The sequence below is a fragment of the Aegilops tauschii genome, chromosome 4, assembly GCF_002575655.3.
Source record: "Aegilops tauschii subsp. strangulata cultivar AL8/78 chromosome 4, Aet v6.0, whole genome shotgun sequence".
Classification (NCBI taxonomy): Eukaryota; Viridiplantae; Streptophyta; class Magnoliopsida; order Poales; family Poaceae; genus Aegilops; species Aegilops tauschii.
Window position 1 is genome coordinate 301,352,458 of NC_053038.3, and position 20,570 is coordinate 301,373,027.

General features: G+C 47.8%; 1 protein-coding gene across 1 annotated transcript; it reads left to right on the top strand.

The window, feature by feature from the left end:
• Window positions 1–5,350: 5,350 nt before the first annotated feature.
• LOC109740648 (sucrose synthase 4) lies at window positions 5,351–18,724 on the top strand. The gene is made up of 15 exons (XM_020299704.4): window positions 5,351–5,572; window positions 5,672–5,798; window positions 5,893–6,044; window positions 6,415–6,607; window positions 6,694–6,812; window positions 7,480–7,696; window positions 7,803–7,898; window positions 15,424–15,597; window positions 15,959–16,075; window positions 16,149–16,315; window positions 16,569–16,793; window positions 17,000–17,321; window positions 17,425–17,669; window positions 17,767–17,905; window positions 18,301–18,724. Exons 1-15 carry the CDS (start codon window positions 5,475–5,477, stop codon window positions 18,337–18,339), a joined length of 2,430 nt encoding a protein of 809 aa, XP_020155293.1. The 5' UTR covers window positions 5,351–5,474; the 3' UTR covers window positions 18,340–18,724.
• Window positions 18,725–20,570: the final 1,846 nt, after the last annotated feature.

A 20,570-nucleotide genomic window follows, 5' to 3' on the forward strand; every position in this document is an offset into this window, starting at 1 on the left:
CGCGGTTCGTCCGAGCAGTGCGTGATAGCCGCTGCGGAAGGGGACGATATCGAAGATTAACTCTTCGCTTCGGAAGTTGTCCGGAGAACCGAAGACCACCTCCAGCGTGATTGAGCCCGTACAGCGGGCCTCTACGCCTGGTATGACTCCTTTAAAGGTATTCTTTGTTGGTTTGATTCGCGAGGGGTTAATGCCCATCTTTCGCACTGTGTCCTGATAAAGCAGGTTGAGGCTGCTATCACCGTCCATCAGGACTCGTGTTAGGTGAAACCCGTCAATAATTGGGTCGAGGACTAGTGCGGCTGAACCGCCATGGCGGATACTAGTTGGGTGATCCCGACGATCGAAGGTGATCGGGAATGATGACCACGGATTGAATTTTGGGGCGACTGGCTCTACGATGTAGACGTCCCTAAGTGCTCGCTTACGCTCCCTTTTGGGGATGTGCGTAGCGTATATCATGTTCACTGTTTTGACTTGAGGGGGAAATTTCTTCTGCCCCCCAGTGTTCAGTTGCCGGGGCTCTTCATCCTCGTCCTCACTTTGTGACCCCTTTTCCTTGTTTTCGGCATTTAACTTGCCAGCCTGCTTGAAAACCCAACAATCTCTGTTGGTATGATGAGCTTGCTTATCCGGGGTGCCGTGTATCTGGCACGGACGGTCGAGTATGCGGTCCAGGCTAGAAGGTCCTTCATTGTTCCTTTTGTAGGACTTCTTCCGTTGGCCGGACTTGGAGCCAGTGAATCCGGCGTTGACCGTGGTGTCATCGGTGTTGTTGCCATTGCTTCGGCGTTTGTGTCTATTGCGCCGGAGCTTGCTAGTGCTATTCTTGGCCTCGGAGGGACCTGTCTCACTGACTGTGTTGTTACTACGGGCCAGCCAACTGTCCTCTCCCGCGCAAAAGCGGGTCATGAGTGCCGTGAGGGCTGCCATGGACTTCGGCTTTTCTTGGCCGAGGTGGCGTGCTAGCCATTCGTCACGGATGCTGTGTTTGAAGGCTGCTAAGGCCTCGGCATCCGGACAGTCAACGATCTGGTTCTTTTTGGTTAGGAACCTAGTCCAGAATTTTCTGGCTGATTCTCCAGGTTGTTGAACTATGTGGCTTAAGTCATCGGCGTCTGGTGGCCGGACATAGGTTTCTTGGAAGTTGTCCAGGAAAGCTTCTTCCAAGTCCTCCCAGCTGCCGATAGAATTTTTAGGCAGGCTGTTAAGCCAGTGCCGAGCTGGCCCTTTGAGCTTTAGTGGGAGATATTTAATGGCGCGGAGGTCATCTCCTCGAGCCATATGGATATGGAGAATGAAATCCTCGATCCATACTGCGGGATCGGTGTGCCGTCGTATGATTCAATGTTGACAGGCTTGAACCCCTCGGGGAATTCGTGATCCAGTACTTCATCTGTGAAGCAGAGAGGGTGTGCGGCGCCTCTATATCGGGCCGCGTCGTGGCGTAGCTCTGATGGGGTCCGTCTGCGGTATTCGGCCCGGGCGTGGTTAGATTTATCACGTCCGAATAGCTAGCCGTCGTCGTGCCTCGAGGCACGCCCTCGCGATTCGTAGATCGATCTTGTGTGTCCTGTTCTATCGTCCAGGATCTGCCGGAGGTCGTATGTGTGACCCCGAACTCTTCCGTCTCTGTTTTTACGAGGCGGTGGGGCAGGCTACTGTTCGGCCTGTGTTGCCGCTTTATCCCGGCCACGGGGTGGCCGGTCGGCCACCCTGTCTCGACCACGTGGTGGTCATTCCGCATTACGCGAGGGAGATGTGCGCTCTGGTGCTTCCTCATCGAATTGAGGTAGCAGTCTGTGTTTCGGGTAGCTCTTGGCTGGGCGCTTGAGGCCGTATTCTTCGGCTGTCAGGACATCAGTCCATCTGTCGACGAGCAGATCTTGTTCGGCTTGAAGCTGCTGCTGTTTCTTTTTTAGGCTCTTTGCAGTGGCTATGAGCTGAAGCTTAAAGCGCTCCTGCTCCAGAGGATCTTCCGGCACGATGAAGTCTTCGTTGCCGAGGCTTGTCTCCTCCTCGGAGGGTGGACGGTAACTATCGTCCTCCGAGTCATCTTCTATGGCCTGTTCATCAGGGTTGTCTTGCCTATTGTCATGTTCCTCCTGTTCGGATGTAGCTCCGACAGGGTCTTCATTGTTTTCGGCGTCGCCTGGAGTATTATTCTCTTCGGTGTCGGTGTTGCCGTCCTTTGAGCGAAGAGGCTTAGGACGGCGTTTGGGGCGTCGGCGCTTGGACTGCGTCTCAGATGTTTTATTCGCGTCTGGCTCTTCTTTGTCGTCGCCAGATTCTTTAGGTGTATCAACCATGTACACGTCGTACGAAGAGGTGGCCATCCAGCGTCCAGTAAATGGCGGGTCTTGGCCTTGCTCCTTGTTGGCATCGTCGTCCATATCGTCGATGTCTTCGGAGCCATAGTCAAGCACGTCGGTTAAGTCATCGACGGTGGCTATGAAGTGGGTGGCGGGTGGGAAGCAAAATTCCTCGTCATCCGCCTCTAATTCGAACCGAACATAGTTCGGCTGTGAGTCCTCCTCCAAGGATAAGTTCCTTAAAGAATTTGGTACGTCACCAAAAGGTGAGTGCTGGAAGAAGTCTGCGGCGCCAAATTCGAAAATCGATAACCGATCCAGCTCGGTGTCCGTAGGCGCACCTGATCCGGAACGTGTAGCCGGAAACGAGTCCGGAGTTCCATTGACGCAAGTATTGCAGGATGTCGAGTCCGTATGCGGCTCCAACGCCGTGGACTTTGTGGCCTCGGAGGGCACGATCTGCTTCGGTTCTGAGGCCGTTGCAGCAACATGATCCATCTCCTGGGTGTGATCCGATGACAGATTTAAGTCATGTTCATCGGAGAGAGGGGGAGCGACTGCCGCAGTCTCGAATCCATCGGAGATCAAGTCTCCGCGGGTATCCGCGACGCAGTTCAAGCTCCCTGATCTGACCTGATGGCCAGGGGCGTGGCTATCGACCTGCTCCAGATGGCCAAGCGAGTTGGCCCGCAGTACGAAGTCGCCGAACACAAAGGTTTGTCCGGGGAGGAAGGTTTCTCCCTGAACGGTGCCATTACTAACGATCGAAGGGGCCATCGAGCCCTTTGCCGACGGCATAGTGGAACTCTCAATGAAAGCACCAATGTCGGTGTCAAAACCGACGGATCTCGGGTAGGGGGTCCCGAACTGTGCGTCTAGGATCGATGGTAACAGGAGACGGGGGACACGATGTTTACCCAGGTTCGGGCCCTCTCTATGGAGGTAATACCCTACTTCCTGCTTGATTGATCTTGATGAATATGAGTATTACAAGAGTTGATCTACCACGAGATCGTAATGGCTAAGCCCTAGAAGTCTAGCCTATGTGAATATATGGTAATGAATGTATCCTTTCCGGACTAACCCCTCCGGTTTATATAGACACCGGGGGGATCTAGGGTTTACATGGAGTCGGTTACATAAGAAGGAATCTTCATAGTTGGTCGCCAAGCTTGCCCTCCACGCCAAGTAGAGTCCAATCCGAACCCGAGTATGGTCTTCGATCTTCATGTCTTCACAGCCCATCAGTCCGGCCCATGGATAACAGGCCGGACGCCCGAGGACCCCTTAGTCCAAGACTCCCTCACCCGCCGCCGCCGGGGCGCGCCGCCGGGCAAAGCCCGGTTGGTGTCGGCGACGGCGGGATTTCTCCTCCCCGCAGCGGCCGGACCTGGCGCGGCGTTCGGCGGCGGTTGGCGGCGCGTTGGCGATGGGACGCGCCGGCGAGGACTCAGGGGGGCGACGGCAGGAGCTGCTTCCCCCGGTGGTCGCGTAGGGGGCAGTTCGGGGCACTCCTATGGTGGCCGTGGTCGATCTGTTTCAGATCTGACCGCCGGTGCCTCGGGCGGCGCGGGGATCTCGGGGGGGCGGCCTCGATCGGTGGCGCGCGGTGCGGCCTGCCTGGCGGGCGGCACGCGCGGGTGCAGATGAGGGGCCTTCCACGGCTGCGTGGGCGGCGTGGAGGCGGCGGCGCTACGGCGGCTCATCGATGGCCGACCGGACTTCCATGGGAGGCGGTGTCTCTGACTCGATCTACTCCGGTTCGTGCTGGCTACGGTAGCGACTACGGTCGACGCCAATACCGCCTGGACGGATCTGGCGGGTGGGCATGGATCCAGGGGAACCTCCAGGCCGGCGTGGCGGCCGCACCAAAGTTGACGCCCTCGGCGCCGATTACCTTCCTGGAGGCTTCAGTGTGGATCATACGCCCCCACCTCTGCCATGAGCGCAGGCGAAAGCCTCTGTTCCTCTGTTTGGGCGACGATGGCACTTTGGTGTCGTGCTCCTTCCTGGAGGCGTCGGCCGAGAACTTCTCAGGGTGGTGGAGTTGCTGGTAGTTCGGAGTCGACGCGAGATGGCATGTAGGTGGAGCGGTGTGGCATTAACAGTATCATCGACGGTGGGTCTCGGCGGCATGGCAGTGGAGACTCGGCGTCCGATGCGCGGAGATGGACTCGCACAGGAGGAGGAAGCTGTCTGGCGTCGTGGTGGCGTCGACGGTAGCTAGACCGTGCAAGGTAGATGCAACAGTACAACTATGAAGATGGATTGGTGGCAGGTGGCTGCGGCGGCCTCATACCCGGCAGGCGTCCTGGTTGAGGAGTGCGCCGGACCGGTGGGTACTCCATACCTGGCAGGCGTCCTGGATAGGACCTCTGGTCTTAGATGTTAGGTTTGGCTGCGAGGTCTGTTTGATATTAGGCCCAGACTATCAACATCCCTTCCTCATTTGGATAGGAGTAGCGACAGATGTTGCCTAGATGGTGGCTTTAGTCTTGCTGTTGTATTACTTTGTAATGTCTTATGTGAACAATTAATAAAGTGGCTGCATGCATTGTCCAGATGCAGAGGCCAGGGGTTCTCCTCCATTTTTAAAAGAAAAATGCACTTCTACAATAATAGATGAAAACATTGCCCCCTATACTTTTGTAGTTTGATTTTAAACAAAATTTATATATGAAATAAAACAAAAACAGGAGGAAGTATTATTTAGACACCAAAGCGTTAAGGCACCAATAACTTTTTCTTCTGAAAGGATCGCACCAATAACTTTTTAACAGCCCAATCATTTTTTTAAAATAGTATAAATGCGGACATTTATACATACATATTTACACTCACCCCATTAACGCATGCACGCATATCGTGACATTACCTTCGAGAGACTGAGCCGGTACATTCACTCACGACATACTTCAAAGCGTAAAATGGACGAAATCGCCATATACTTCCGTATGAATACACCACAAAAATGTTCTACGTAGTAGTACATTGTACAATCATTTTCGCTAACTGCCCAACGCTCTCCACCACGCGTCAGCAAGGCGCTGCATCTCATCATCTTATAAAGTTGGGCAACTCGGCTTTCGCCTTGCTCACCAGCGCTCGCAACATCGCGGGACGGGAGCACAGTGACACGAGTCAGCAGCAGAGCAGCCAGCCATGGCCGCCTCGAAGCTTGACCGCATCCCGAGCATCCGCGAACGCGTGGAGGACACCCTCCACGCCCACCGCAACGAGCTCGTCGCCCTCCTCTCCAAGTGAGTCGCCGATCAGCCACCCCACCCAATTGTTCGCTCGTATGCCTCTGCTGACGATTTTTTGCCCCTGCTTCGGTCGGTTTGGTGGCCGTACCGTAGGTACGTGAGCAAGGGGAAGGGGATCCTGCAGCCGCACCGCATCCTCGACACGCTCGACGAGGTCCAGGTCTCCGGCGGCAGCGCCTTCGCCGAGGGTCCCTTCCTCGACGTCCTGCGCTCCTCCCAGGTGAGCCGTCACATCGCAACACCGGCTGTTTCGTGCGCGCGCGTGTGTCCCTGAATGTTTTTTATGCCTCTCTGCGCGTGTATTTTTCGAGCAGGAGGCTATCGTGCTGCCGCCGTTCGTCGCCATCGCGGTGCGGCCGCGGCCGGGGGTTTGGGAGTACGTCCGCGTCAACGTGCACGAGCTCAACGTCGAACAGCTCAGCGTGTCGGAGTATCTCCGCTTCAAGGAGGAGCTCGTCGACGGCCAGTATGTGTTGCTCCCCCCTGTTCCTTCCTGCTATCTCAGCTCCAGCGTCTGCTCCTTTTGCCTCTACTAGGGTCATTTTTTAGCGAGAGGTTAATGTTGGGTTTGAGAGGCCGCCACCAGGCAACCATATTTTGAATTGTTCATCGTTTGCTTAGCTACTATCTGATGTGCACGGCTGAGGTCATGTTAAGAGATTGATAACTTAGTAGCTTTCAGAATCAGCACGGCTCTGTGCTGGACTGCTGGGCCTGTGGTCACTCTGACTCTGACTCTTGCAGAGTTATGGCATTAAAATTAAAAGCAGCTAAACTGTCACAGGTGGCATTGTTTCAGTTTCTACCACCATAATCTTAACCTCATGACCTGGCAGGCACAACGACCCCTTCGTGCTGGAGCTTGATTTTGAGCCATTCACTGCCTTAATCCCACGTCCGAGTCGCTCGTCGTCGATTGGAAATGGCGTGCAGTTTCTCAACAGGCACCTGTCTTCGATTTTGTTCCGCAACAGGGATTGCCTGGAACCCCTGCTTGATTTCCTTCGCGAGCACCGGCACAAGGGGCATGTGAGTTTTGTTACCGCCGAGGATATCTTTGTGATAAACTTGTGGTTCATGTGTATGTTTGTTGTTAATTTGGGCGTGTTCTGCAGGTGATGATGTTAAATGACAGGATACAGAGCGTGGGAAGGCTTCAGTCTGTCCTGACCAAAGCTGAGGAGCACCTGTCAAAGCTCCCAGCTGAAACACCATACTTACAATTTGCTAATCAGTTAATTTACCCTATCACATTGTGCTCCCAGAGTCATTTTTGCATTTCAGTTTGTATAGTTTTGTTTTTGTTGGGAGAAGCACTACTGATGTTTGACTGTTTGAGGCTTTGAGCATTTCTAAGAGTGAAAATTCTGACCCTTGTCAGAAAATTTAGCAAAAAATGAACAGTTCTTGAGAAGTTAAAACCAATCTGACCGTTTGGGTAAGCGGAAGTCACCCTGGCACTGACGGAATACATCTCAGTACTGTCATCCGCTGATTGTTTTTTGTCTAGCCATTCAATATATGCACAAATATGCGGGGGAGACTACAAACCACGAATTTTGTTACAGTTAGTCCTATGTAACCAAATTCAGTTCTGGGGTTGGACTCTTTGAGGCTTCGAGCATTTCTAAGAGATGCCCTCTCTATCCTTTTGTTGGAACTCCAGCTGCTTAAGTCTTCCATACAGAAATTTAATAGCTTTTGTGGTAAAGAAAGTATGTTAGTCTTGTTGAAATGCCTTTGACTAGGCCTTGCATCCGCAAATTTACTTATCACTGGTAATTCTTGCATAATGTATGTCTGAGATTATTTCGTGATTTACGAAGTGCAGCTTTTGAATAAATCACATCAGGCAAGAATAATGTAGCTTTGACACGCGGTGTTTTTTCCGTAACCTTCAGATTTCAAGAATGGGGCTTGGAGAAAGGTTGGGGTGATACAGCTGAACATGTCTTAGAGATGATACATCTCCTTCTGGATATTCTTCAAGCACCAGATCCATCTACACTAGAGACATTCTTGGGGAGGATCCCAATGATCTTTAATGTTGTGATAGTTTCTCCTCATGGATACTTCGGTCAAGCTAATGTGTTGGGCATGCCAGATACTGGAGGGCAGGTACCAAACAATGGCATGGCCATCGATATATAGCTCGTCCCAGCTTTAATGTGCTATTTGCTCATCCCTTTGATACATCATCTTTTCCTTTCTTTGCTGTACTCAGATTGTTTATATATTGGACCAAGTTCGTGCTTTGGAGGATGAAATGGTTCTTAGGTTAAAGAAACAAGGCCTTGATGTTACCCCTAAAATTCTCATTGTAAGTTCAGTTTTCTCCTCTTCTCATTTTTGTTGTCCATTAAAAATCATTTTCATTGGGTACATTCTCCGGTTGCTTTATTGTGTTGTCTCATTATGTTATGACATGCTCTTGTATATGGTAACCTTTTTCAATAAAGGAGGGAGCCCCGGGGCCTTTGCATCGACTGATGCACGCAACCATGTTATTGCCAAGTATCAATCCATACAAAAAAGCACAACAATTTTATTTAAAGACCAGAGCAACTGCAATAGAGTTTACATGTCAGGCTTATGCATCCTATCGCTAGACCGTCATCTAAACTGGTTGAACATACCTTGTTTTACATCTTTAAGTGGCTGCACCCAGACTCCAGAGAGGTCTGTGCTTTCCCACACTGAAGTGAGCACCACGTACAGATCCGATGAGTAGCCATATGAATAACCTGAAGGAAATCAGAAACTTGTTTCTTTTGTTAAAAACAAATACGAAAATTCCATATTGCCAAACATAAAACACACACTTTAACTGAACGTGTGCTTTAAGTTGTCTAATAGCCTCACATAACCAATCCCCAGACATGTTCAGGAATACTAGTAGGCGGGGGTTATTAAAAGCCAGAAACACCGTCATCCACAGAAGTCATGCAGAACAGCATTTGAGGAATAATAATTGCTGAATTGTGAGACCCTTAACGCAATAGCAACACTTCGTGATGCTATTCCAATTGCATTTTACTAGGTTGTCCTTTGTTAAAATGACACCTCTGCATGCGCACCAAGACAGTATCTTGATTTTCAGGGGAACAATGAGTTTCCATATAATTTTTCTACAAGTGATGTTTCTCATTTACCATATTGGCACATAGATTTGGCCCCAAAATACTAGGGTATGTATCTTCTATCAGAGAACATTTGACTCCATCGTTAAATTGATGAATATTAAACGCTGAACTAGATGGGGACAGGAATGCCACCAGTTACTGTCCACCCAAAACAAACATTTAACGGCACTAAGGCCATGACATCGTGAACTGAAACATGTTTTCTTTGAACAAATTTGTACACTATTGGATATTTCTCACCGAGAGGGCTATCCCGTAGTCAAGAGACTTCCCAAAACCACGTGTTGGTACTGTGGTGCCACTACCAACTATGGAAACACCCATGTTGAGGAACTCTTTGACCCTCATATGGCCTTTCAAGAAAAAAGAGCCCGTAGGTTCATGGCATCTTGCGAAAGCGGCACCACCAACTATGGAAATACCCATGTTGAGGAACTCTTTGACCCTCATATGGCCTTTCAAGAAAAAAGAGCCCGTAGGTTCATGGCATGTTGCAAAAGCGTTTTGGAGTACATGTATTTGTTGTGTAGTAACTCTTGCAGCACCCCATCAACATTTTATAATTTGAAGAACCATTTGTTTAAGCACTTACTTCTTTTCCCCTTGGTCCTCTACCACCAACCCCTTGGTATTGGTCTACAATAATACTCCACCTTTTTTTGTTGATAAAAAGGGTGTTTTTGGTGGCTCATAATGTAGCACCAAGGGGATACAAAACACAATGAGCACACACCCGGCCTCTGCATGAGAACCAACACCAGCGCGCGCACACACACACAAAGTATCATGCCTGCAAATAGCAAAGTCAAGGTATGAGTATGCGGAGGGAAAAAAAACCTGGAGTGATCGACGCAATACGGCAATCACCATCGGTACCAACCATCTCATGACAACACAAGGAATACAATAAAGGTTCTCCAACAACAACACCTCCCAAAAGGAAATGATGCATAAGCGCCGCCGTCGCCCATTGTTGCCGGATCTAGCCACCGATGGCAAGAGTGTGAGTTTTCACCCTAAAGTCAAATACGAGCAAACTCCAAGCAATGCATTAAGCAAGGTACGGCGCAAAAACACCATCATCGTCAGGTACACCGCACTAAGGTTGCACCTAGGGTTTTCACCCTGGAGTCTCACGAGAAGCACCACCAAATCAAGTCATAATGTGTTTGTTGCCTCCACTTTCCATGATCCCAGCAGAGGAGGAAGGTCAATGACAAAGCCAAAATTCTAATTCACGATGCTTTGGCTGGCCGTTCTTACAAGTGGCAGGCCATGGCAAATCCGCATCAAACACCACCACACACCAGCTTTTGCTGCGTCATCCATGCCTACAGCGCGTGGAACCACGGCGACATCCGTGTGCCCTAGCGGAGGACCGCCTTAGGGGATGTACAATGGTGGCATATGAATACAACTGCCCCATGACAAAAAGTAGCTTGAGGCATCTACATTGATTTTTTTCTCCCCAATGCAAGCTACCACTAGTGGGCCGCATCAATGAATAGAAAATAAAGACTCCCACTACATATGCTTCTCTACTTTCCACTAACTTTTTCAGCCACACCTTTTTTTCCCAAGCACCCGCCTCCTATAGAGGATCCTACTGCTTCATCCCAACCTACTTTTTCTGACATCCGATCCTACATTGGCATACGAGACATCACCCTGGGCTGTGCATTATACATGCCCTTATGGGGATGGAGATGACTGCCGCCCACAAACCTGTAGATTGTGGGATCACGGCCTCTGGCGCAGAACTTGTGGATTATCGCACACCCAGCTGTACGTTGTCAGTCCATGGCATGGTTTCCACAACCCCTGCGTGACCACAGTGGCCATGGCATCGCAGCTGCCCCTCCGACCACCTTGGGCCAAGCTCGACCGACTTCTGCCAGATTTGGTCGGACTCAGCCAGTCACCGGCGCAAGAGGGAGCAACCTCAAGCCCCAACCCTCACCAGCAGATGACCCCGTGGATGGGCTTCAGGATCGAGTTGGCCAGAGGCCCGACGCCCGACGCCATGGCACAAAGCGTCCGCCGCCGTCGCAAAGGCCACCTCGAGGAGAAATGTGGTGACGAGGGAGCGGAGAACGCCCTGCCACCGTCCAGCGGCGGACGACGGCGGCGGCGAGGGATCTGGTGGTGGCGGTGGGTTCTTTTGTTGGCGGCTGGGCGGAAGGGAGTACTCAACTAGTAATCGATACCTCTGTTTATGCTCATCACTTCGGGAAAAGAATATGGATTTGCAATAACCCATTCTTCACCGCACTCAATTGGGCAACTCAGTAAAGGTTTCATAAGGAATTGCTGAACTTCCAATGTAGCTTGCAAAACGATCTTGTATTATGGGACGGAGGGAGTAGGATAGAAGCTTGCGTTTCCAACAATTGAATTTTTTAGCTAATCGATCCCAAAATCACTTCCATTCCGTATTCAAGAGCTTGCGATAATGAATAGGTATGCCAAGATATCAGAAGAAGAATAACCCTGCTTCACAACCAAACAATTGTTTATATAAGAAAGTTCACTCTTATGGAAGTTAACTTTTAAGCTAGACAATTGGGCAAACATACATAGAATGACTTTCATATTTATCTTCTTTTCCCATATCATGTTCCATGAAGATAGTATGGTCCATATACCCAAAATTGGACACCCCGCTATCTACCAAGTTTGGGATGAGGCCGCCAACCTGACCGTCCTCCTTAGCCTGTGCTATGAGGATGGCAAGCATATCAGCAGCAGCATTACAAAAATTGGAGACATATAGGATCACCTTGCTTCATACCCTTTCTGCTTTGGGGCTAATGGTCAATGTGTCATAGACTTTAATACCAACACTTCCACCGTGAATGAACTGGGCAATTCATCCACGCCACTCAGGTGCGGAATCCTTCATGCGGAAGGTCTGTTCAAGAAAAGGCCATTTGATTTTATGATATGCCTTCCCAAAATCCATCTTGAAGAATACCCTTTCTGATGAAGCTTGTGAATGGTTTCATGCAAGGTCACCATCCCCTCTTGGATGTGTTGGCCTGGCAGGATCATCGTGTGAGTTGGTTGGATTACATCATGGACTATGGAAATGAAGCCATTAATGTCCACTTCGGTGAATATTTTAAACTGACATTTAAGAGGAAAATAGGGCAGCTTACTGAATGTGTACTCATCTTGTTTTATTTGGCAAGAGGGTAATGATCCAGCTGAAACAGAGGCAGTGTCCCCTATTGGAAATTAGCGAATAAAGCCATCAGATCATTGTTAATTACCTCTCAGAACAACAACAACAACAACAACAAAGCCTTTAGTCCCAAACAAGTTGGGGTAGGCTAGAGGTGAAACTCATAAGATCTCGCAACCAACTCATGGCTCTGGCATATGGATAGCAAGCTTCCACGCACCCCTGTCCATAGCTAGCTCTTTGGTGATACTCCAATCCTTCAGATCTCTCTTAACGGACTCCTCCCATGTCAAATTCGGTCTACCCCGCCCTCTCTTGACATTCTCCGCACGCTTTAGCCGTCCGCTATGCGCTGGAGCTTCTGGAGGCCTGCGCCGAATATGCCCAAACCATCTCAGACGATGTTGGACAAGCTTCTCTTCAATTGGTGCTACCCCAACTCTATCTCGTATATCATCATTCTGGACATGATCCTTTCTCGTGTGGCCACACATCCATCTCAACATACGCATCTCCGCCACACCTAACTGTTGAACATGTCGCCTTTTAGTCGGCCAACACTCAGCACCATACAACATTGCGGGTCGAACCGCCGTCCTGTAGAACTTGCCTTTTAGCTTTTGTGGCACTCTCTTGTCACAGAGAATGCCAGAAGCTTGGCGCCACTTCATCCATCCGGCTTTGATTCGATGGTTCACATCTTCATCAATACCTCCATCCTCCTGCAGCATTGACCCCAAATATCGAAAGGTGTCCTTCTGAGGTACCACCTGGCCATCAAGGCTAACCTCCTCCTCCTCACACCTAGTAGTACTGAAACCGCACATCATGTATTCGGTTTTAGTTCTACTAAGCCTAAACCCTTTCGATTCCAAGGTTTGTCTCCATAACTCTAACTTCCTATTTTCCCCCGTCCGACTATCGTCAACTAACACCACATCATCCGCAAAGAGCATACACCATGGGATATCCCCTTGTATATCCCTTGTGACCTCATCCATCACCAATGCAAAAAGATAAGGGCTCAAAGCTGACCCCTGATGCAGTCCTATCTTAATCGGGAAGTCATCAGTGTCGACATCACTTGTTCGAACACTTGTCACAACATTATCGTACATGTCCTTGATGAGGGTAATGTACTTTGCTGGAACTTTGTATTTCTCCAAGGCCCACCATATGACATTCCGCGGTATCTTATCATAGGCCTTGTCCAAGTCAATGAACACCATATGCAAGTCCTTCTTTTGCTCCCTATATCTCTCCATAAGTTGTCGTACCAAGAAAATGGCTTCCATGGTCGACCTCCCAGGCATGAAACCAAGCTGATTTTTGGTCACGCTTGTCATTCTTCTTAAGCGGTGCTCAATGACTCTCTCCCATAGCTTCATTGTATAGCTCATCAGCTTAATTCCACGATAATTAGTACAACTCTGAATATCCTCCTTGTTCTTGAAGATTGGTACTAATATACTCCGTCTCCATTCTTTTGGCATCTTGTTTGCCCGAAAAATGAGGTTGAAAAGATTGGTTAGCTATACTATTGCTATGTCCCCGAGACCTTTCCACACCTCAATGGGGATACAATCTGGGCCCATCGCCTTGCCTCCTTTCATCCTTTTTAAAGCCTCCTTGACCTTAGACTCCTGGATTCGCCGCACAAAACGCATGCTGGTCTCATCAAAGGAGTCGTCCAGTTCAATGGTAGAACTCTCATTCTCCCCATTGAACAGCTTGTCGAAGTACTCCCGCCATCTATGCTTAATCTCCTCCTTCACCAAGAGTTGGTCTGCTCCGTCCTTGATGCATTTGACTTGGCCAATATCCCTCGTCTTCCTCTCTCGGATCTTGGCCATCTTATAGATGTCCCTTTCGCCTTCCTTCGTGCCTAACCGTTGGTAGAGGTCCTCATATGCCCGATCCCTTGCTTCACTAACAGCTCGCTTTGCGGCCTTCTTCGCCATCTTGTACTTCTCTATGTTGTCTGCACTCCTATCCAGGTATAGGCGTCTAAAGCAATCTTTCTTCTCTTTAATCGCCTTCTGGACATCATCATTCCACCACCAGGTATCCTTATCTTCGCTTCTCCTTCCCCCGGCCACTCCAAACTCCTCCGAGGCCACCTTACGAATGCAAGTCGCCATCTTCATCCACACATTGTCCGCATCCCCTCCTTCCTCCCAAGGGCCCTCCTCTACCTCCCCCTTGAGCTTCCACCACTTCGTTCTAGCGACTTTGGCACGCTTATCCCGCTGGACACGAATCCGAAAGCGGAAGTCAGCAACCACCAGCTTATGCTGGGGTACAACACTCTCTCCAGGTATCACCTTACAGTCTAGGCACGCACGCCTATCTTCTCTTCTCAAGAGGATGAAATCAATCTGGCTGGAGTGTTGGCCACTACTAAAAGTCACCAGGTGTGATTCTCTCTTTCTAAAGAGGGTGTTAGCTACAATCATGTCGTAGGCTAGAGCAAAGCTTAAGACATCTTCTCCTTCTTGATTCCTGATGCCATAGCCAAAGCCCCCATGTGCCCCTTCAAAACCTGTGTTAGATGTACCCACGTGACCATTGAGGTCTCCTCCTATGAAGAGCTTCTCACCAATCGGTACACTCCTAACCATGTCTTCCAGGCCTTCCCAGAACTCCCTCTTGGTGTTCTCATTGTGTCCTACTTGCGGGGCATACGCGCTGATAACATTGAGAACCAAGTCCTCAACTACCAGCTTGACCAGGATAATCCGGTCCCCACATCTCTTGACGTCTACCACTCCATACTTGAGGCTCTTGTTGATCAAGATGCCTACGCCATTTCTGTTTGCAGCCGTCCCCGTGTACCACAGCTTGAAGCCGGTATCCTCCACCTCCTTCGCCTTCTGTCCTCTCCTTTTGGTTTCTTGGACGCAAAGGATATCAACACCTCTCCTCACCGCTGCATCAACTAGCTCCCGAAGCTTCCCTGACAGAGACCCTACGTTCCAGCTACCTAAGCGAATCCTCCTAGGCTCGGCTAGCTTCCTTACCCTTCGCACTCGTCGAGTCAAATGCGAAGACCCTTGCTCATTTTCCACTACATTCGGCGCCGATGTAGCGCGCCACTAAGGATGCGACGATCCGATCCTCACTCACTTGCCACCGTATCCGGATCAAGATACGGCGCGCCACCTGGGGGGTGACGGCCCGGCCCTTGCCCATTTGCCACCACACCCGGGTTCCGATGTGGCACGTCGCTCAGAGGGTTACGCCCCAACGAAAATCCTTTGGGTTTCATCTCCATAAGAGTGGCTGAGTTTTTACGTTGGCTCGCCAAGCCTATCACAACCCTCCTCCTTTACCCGGGCTTGGGACCGGCTATGTTGAGACAACATAGGCGGAGTTTAATTACCTCTCAGAACGTTTGATAAAAATCAGCATGTGTTTCTATTATGTGGTATATATATGGTATAGTTTGGAAGTACTTTCTACTGACTCTTGCAGACAGAGAAGCACTGCTAATCATTTGTTTCTGTTATGTGGTTCAGGTTACTCGACTAATACCAGATTCAAAAGGGACATCATGTAATCAGCGGCTTGAGAGAATAAGTGGAACACAGCACACTTACATATTGCGTGTTCCCTTTAGAAATGAAAATGGGATACTCAGGAAATGGATTTCAAGATTTGACGTGTGGCCCTATCTGGAGAAATTTGCTGAGGTATGATGCTTCTTCCCTTGTAAATATTCCTGAGATGGCCACGAACTGTTATCTTATTTCCTGAAAGAGTCCCAAGAGGAAGACATTGCATCTGTATGGTATATATCATGAAATGTGTATGGTTTGGAATGATGCCATATTTTATTGGACATGAGACACCTACGGTAAGGTGCAGAGTTGCTTATGTAGAAAGGACCACAATTTTTAAGGATAAATTTCCTAGTTATAATTTCTACATGAACACTTCCTCTGCGTATGAATTTGTGTTCAGTCTCATCTGACACTTGCTATTATTGTACAATTGGGTATTTTTCTTCTGTGACAAAATGGATGGCGGCAATATAATATTTACTTTTTACAGGATGCAGCTGGTGAAATTGCTGCAGAATTACAGGGTACCCCAGATTTCATAATTGGGAACTACAGTGACGGAAATCTTGTGGCATCATTGCTATCTTATAAGATGGGAATTACTCAGGTATGACTTATTAAATTATGGTTGAGGTTTCAAACTTTTTTCTTTACTGATCATGTAAGAATATTTTTTGCAGTGCAATATTGCTCATGCACTGGAAAAGACCAAATATCCAGATTCAGACATATACTGGAAGAAGTTCGATGAGAAGTATCATTTCTCTTGTCAGTTTACTGCTGATATAATCGCTATGAACAATGCTGATTTCATAATCACCAGCACATACCAAGAAATCGCTGGAAGGTTTCTTCTATTCTGCCTTGTTGGCCAGACCATTTTTTTTCCTCCGCCGTTTCATCTTGGTTAACTAATCTACTCACATGTAGTATCAATAATTCAGTATGCATGAAAACTATATGCTGTTTCATTAATTATTTAATACCAGGGTAACATGTAGACTTGTTGCATTTCAAGTATCTTGCGCTTGGTTTCGATCGTACATCAGTATTATTGACAAGACACTCATACTTAATTCTTACATTTCCATTGTATGCAGCAAAAACACAGTTGGACAGTACGAGAGCCACACAGCTTTTACTCTTCCTGGCCTGTACCGCGTTGTCCATGGGATTGATGTTTTTGATCCAAAGTTCAACATAGTATCTCCTGGAGCAGACATGTCTATATATTTTCCATTCACTGAAAAGGACAAGCGGCTCACTGCCCTTCATGGTTCAATTGAGAGCTTGATTTATGACCCAGAGCAAAACGATGTACACATGTGAGAACTCTCTGTCATCTTGTTGGATGTCATTCACAATAGTATTTCGAGTGATTATATGGTTGCACTTGTTATAGATTTCAGTTACCATTACCATCAATAATGGGATGATGTCTTTCTGCACAATTTTAGTGATATTAGTAGTATGGTCCTGCAAATAGTGTTGACACGTGCGTCTTTCTGATGGTAGTTACTGTTCTTTGCAGTGGACATCTGGATGACCGATCAAAACCAATTCTCTTCTCCATGGCAAGACTTGACCGTGTTAAAAACATGACAGGACTAGTGGAAGCTTATAGTAAAAACGCTAAGCTAAGGTCGCTGGTAAACCTTGTTGTGGTCGCTGGCTACAACGATGTCAAGAAATCAAAGGACAGAGAAGAGATCGCAGAGATAGAGAAGATGCATGAACTTATTAAGACATATAACTTGTTTGGGCAGTTCCGTTGGATCTCTGCCCAGACGAACAGGGCTCGCAACGGTGAGCTGTATCGCTACATTGCTGATACTCACGGTGCCTTTGTGCAGGTATGGTTGTAAAGTTGTAACTTGTGGTTCTAGAGGCAAAAGTTTTGTGGGTCCTAACCAAGTAGCTTTACATACTGACTATATTAATTCATCTTTGCTACAGCCAGCTTTGTATGAAGCATTTGGTCTCACTGTTGTGGAAGCCATGACCTGTGGACTCCCTACTTTTGCAACACTCCATGGAGGGCCTGCCGAGATTATAGAGCACGGGATCTCTGGTTTCCACATTGATCCTTACCATCCTGATCAGGCTGCCACATTGATGGCTGACTTCTTTGAAAAATGCAAACAGGACCCCAATCATTGGGTTAAGATATCTGACAGAGGCCTTCAGCGCATTTACGAGAAGTTAGTACCAGCCAATCCTATTTTTGGGCAGGTGCCTGCCTACCTGGTGTTTTTTCATGGTTGCTTGTGTGATATTTGTATTCTCCTTGGTGTCTAGGTATACATGGAAGATTTACTCCGAGAGGTTGATGACACTGGCTGGGGTTTATGGCTTTTGGAAGTACGTTTCGAAGCTCGAGAGGCGGGAGACTAGGCGTTACCTTGAGATGTTTTACATACTGAAGCTACGTGAGCTGGTACGCAGTAGCCTCTCAGCCTCGCCGCTAGTTGCTCACAGCAATACAGCAGTTTCTAGATGAACTGTGTTTGAAACATGACCACTACTCCCTCCGTCCCATAATATAAGAGCGTTTTTTACACTAGTGTAGTTTCAAAAATGCTCTTATATTTATGGTTTTTGACACTAGTGTAGTTTCAAAAACGCTCTTATATTTATGGGACGGAGGGAGTACTAGATAATAGTAACTGACTTGCATAGTAACTGACTTGCATAGTGGAAATCGCACTTCTCTCTTCTCTTCTCTTCTCGAGATGTTCTTCTTTTTTCGTCTTGAGATGAGGGAGAACAGAGAATCATAGTACTTGTTTGAAAAAGATGCACTTCTGATCGGCGTCTCTTTTATTCATGCAGGTGAAGAGCGTGCCGCTTGCAGTAGATGAGGCGCACTAACTGTTCCGTCTCCAGTACACGTCCCCTGCTAAACTGTTGTGTGCTCGTGTCTGGGAGAAGAAACTTGTCATCGGGGGAAGGAGAAAAGAAATAAGATGCAGCTGACGACCGTTAGCAAAAGTCATCTACTTATTTGTCCAGCGATCGGTGAACTCGCCTTTTTTTTACCTTCTACACTGCGAGTGCTGAACTGGGCTTTGTGTGTGCTCGTTATGTACATGAGTGATACCTTTTTTTTTACTTTTTACATTGCGAGTGCTGAACTGGGGTTTGTGTGTGCTCGTTATGTACATGAGTGATTGATACACTGTTGGCAAATTGTATTTTGCCAGGTTGTTTGTATTTTTAAAGCTTCTGCTATAAGACAGAATTCACTTGCCCGCTATCTCATGTGGAATCTGCTCTGTACGCGAGGTAATACTGCTCTACACAACGTTGACAGTGAATCCCTATGTTTCTGGTGTTTGTCTATATGAAATACAGTACTCCCTCCTTAAACTAATATAAGAGCGTTTAGAATACTAACTAATATAAGAGCGTTTAGAATACTAAAGTAGTGATCTAAATGCTTTTATATTAGCCGTAAACTAATATAAGAGCGTTTAGAATACTAAAGTAGTGATCTAAATGCTCTTATATTAGCCGTAAACTAATATAAAAGCGTTTAGAATACTAAAGTAGTGATCTAAATGCTTTTATATTAGTTTATAGAGGGAGTAGCAATTAAGAAAATACTGCTGGAACAAATCTCTTATGTTTCTGGTGTATGCAGTATGAGATGATTGAGAAAATACTGTTGGAACAAATCTTTGAAGCACGAGGTGCGTGCGCAGTGTTTGCATGACGACTTCATGCTTGTGCGTGGCACGGCTAGGAAGTTGCACAGTGCCTTCACGGCGGACGCTCAAGCGAAGTTGCACAGTGCCTCCACGGCGGACGCTCAAGCTTGACATTACCAAGGCATTTGACAAGGTTTTTTTTTGAGGAATTTGACAAGGTGGGTCACATGCAATCCACTTGCAACCAAAGCTTAGCTTTCTCGAGATCTTGAGAATGAAGGCCCAACCCACCTCGTCTTTCCTTTCACGAGATCATCGTTTCCTCCTCCACTAGGGTCTTTTTCAATGGAGTCATCAATGAGGCCATCTACAATCGTCGTGGGCTTCGGCAAGGGGATACTTTCTCACACTTATTCTTCGTGATGGTGATGGATGGATTGCACTACTCGTTGTGGCATGCCACCACATTTGACACACTCTCATTAATCTCGTCAACCGCGTTTCAGCAAGGAAATCATTTCTCGCCCTTATTCTTTGTGATGGTGATGGATGGGTTGCACTACTCGTTGTGGCATGCCGCCACATCTGACACACTCTCATTAATCTCGTCAACCGCATTGCAGCATCCCACATGTTTTTGGGAACCTTAAGCCGGGAATTCTAAGCCTCCGAGGCAAAAGATGGGCCCGGCCATACTTGTTTTTACCGATGACATGGGCACCTTCCTCAAGCCAGGAATTCTAAGCCTCAGAGGAAGAAGATGGGCCCGGGGCAGGCACACGCCCGGGGGCATTGCCTCAATGCCCTTTGGCCTATAAATCACTTCTGCTCAAAAACCCTTGGAGATATTTATCGGATTTTTCCGCGTGATAGAGCCTCCGCCACCTCTATTCCGCTCCCGGAGGACAGTTTGGAGATTGATCCAGCCTCCGGAGCGGGGGGGGGGGGGTCCATCATCATGGTCATGATCTCTCCACTCATGTGTGAGTAATTTCTCTGTATGCACATGTGGTGGATGAGAATTGGATGAGATCCCTTATGTAATAGATGCCGGATTTCTTAGGGTTTGATGCATAGTATTCATCATGTTCTAAGAATAATGTTGCTATGAATTTGCTATGCTTAATGCTTGACACTAGGGCCTGAGTGCCATGATTTCAGATCTAATCCGTTTATATTTTCATGAATACAAATGTGCTTTAGATGATATTTGCAAGTGTATGCACATGTTATCGTTTTGAACCGGATAACTTGAAGTGCCAATAATCACGAACCAAAGGGAATGGGTGAGGATTACATGTATTCATTAAGTGTTAATGATTTGATCCAATACTTTATGAAATTAGTACCTTAATGTTGGAAATATGCCCTAGAGGCAATAATAAAGTAGTTATTATCACATTTTCGTGTTCATGATAAATGTGTATTATTCATGCTAGAATTTTATTGACC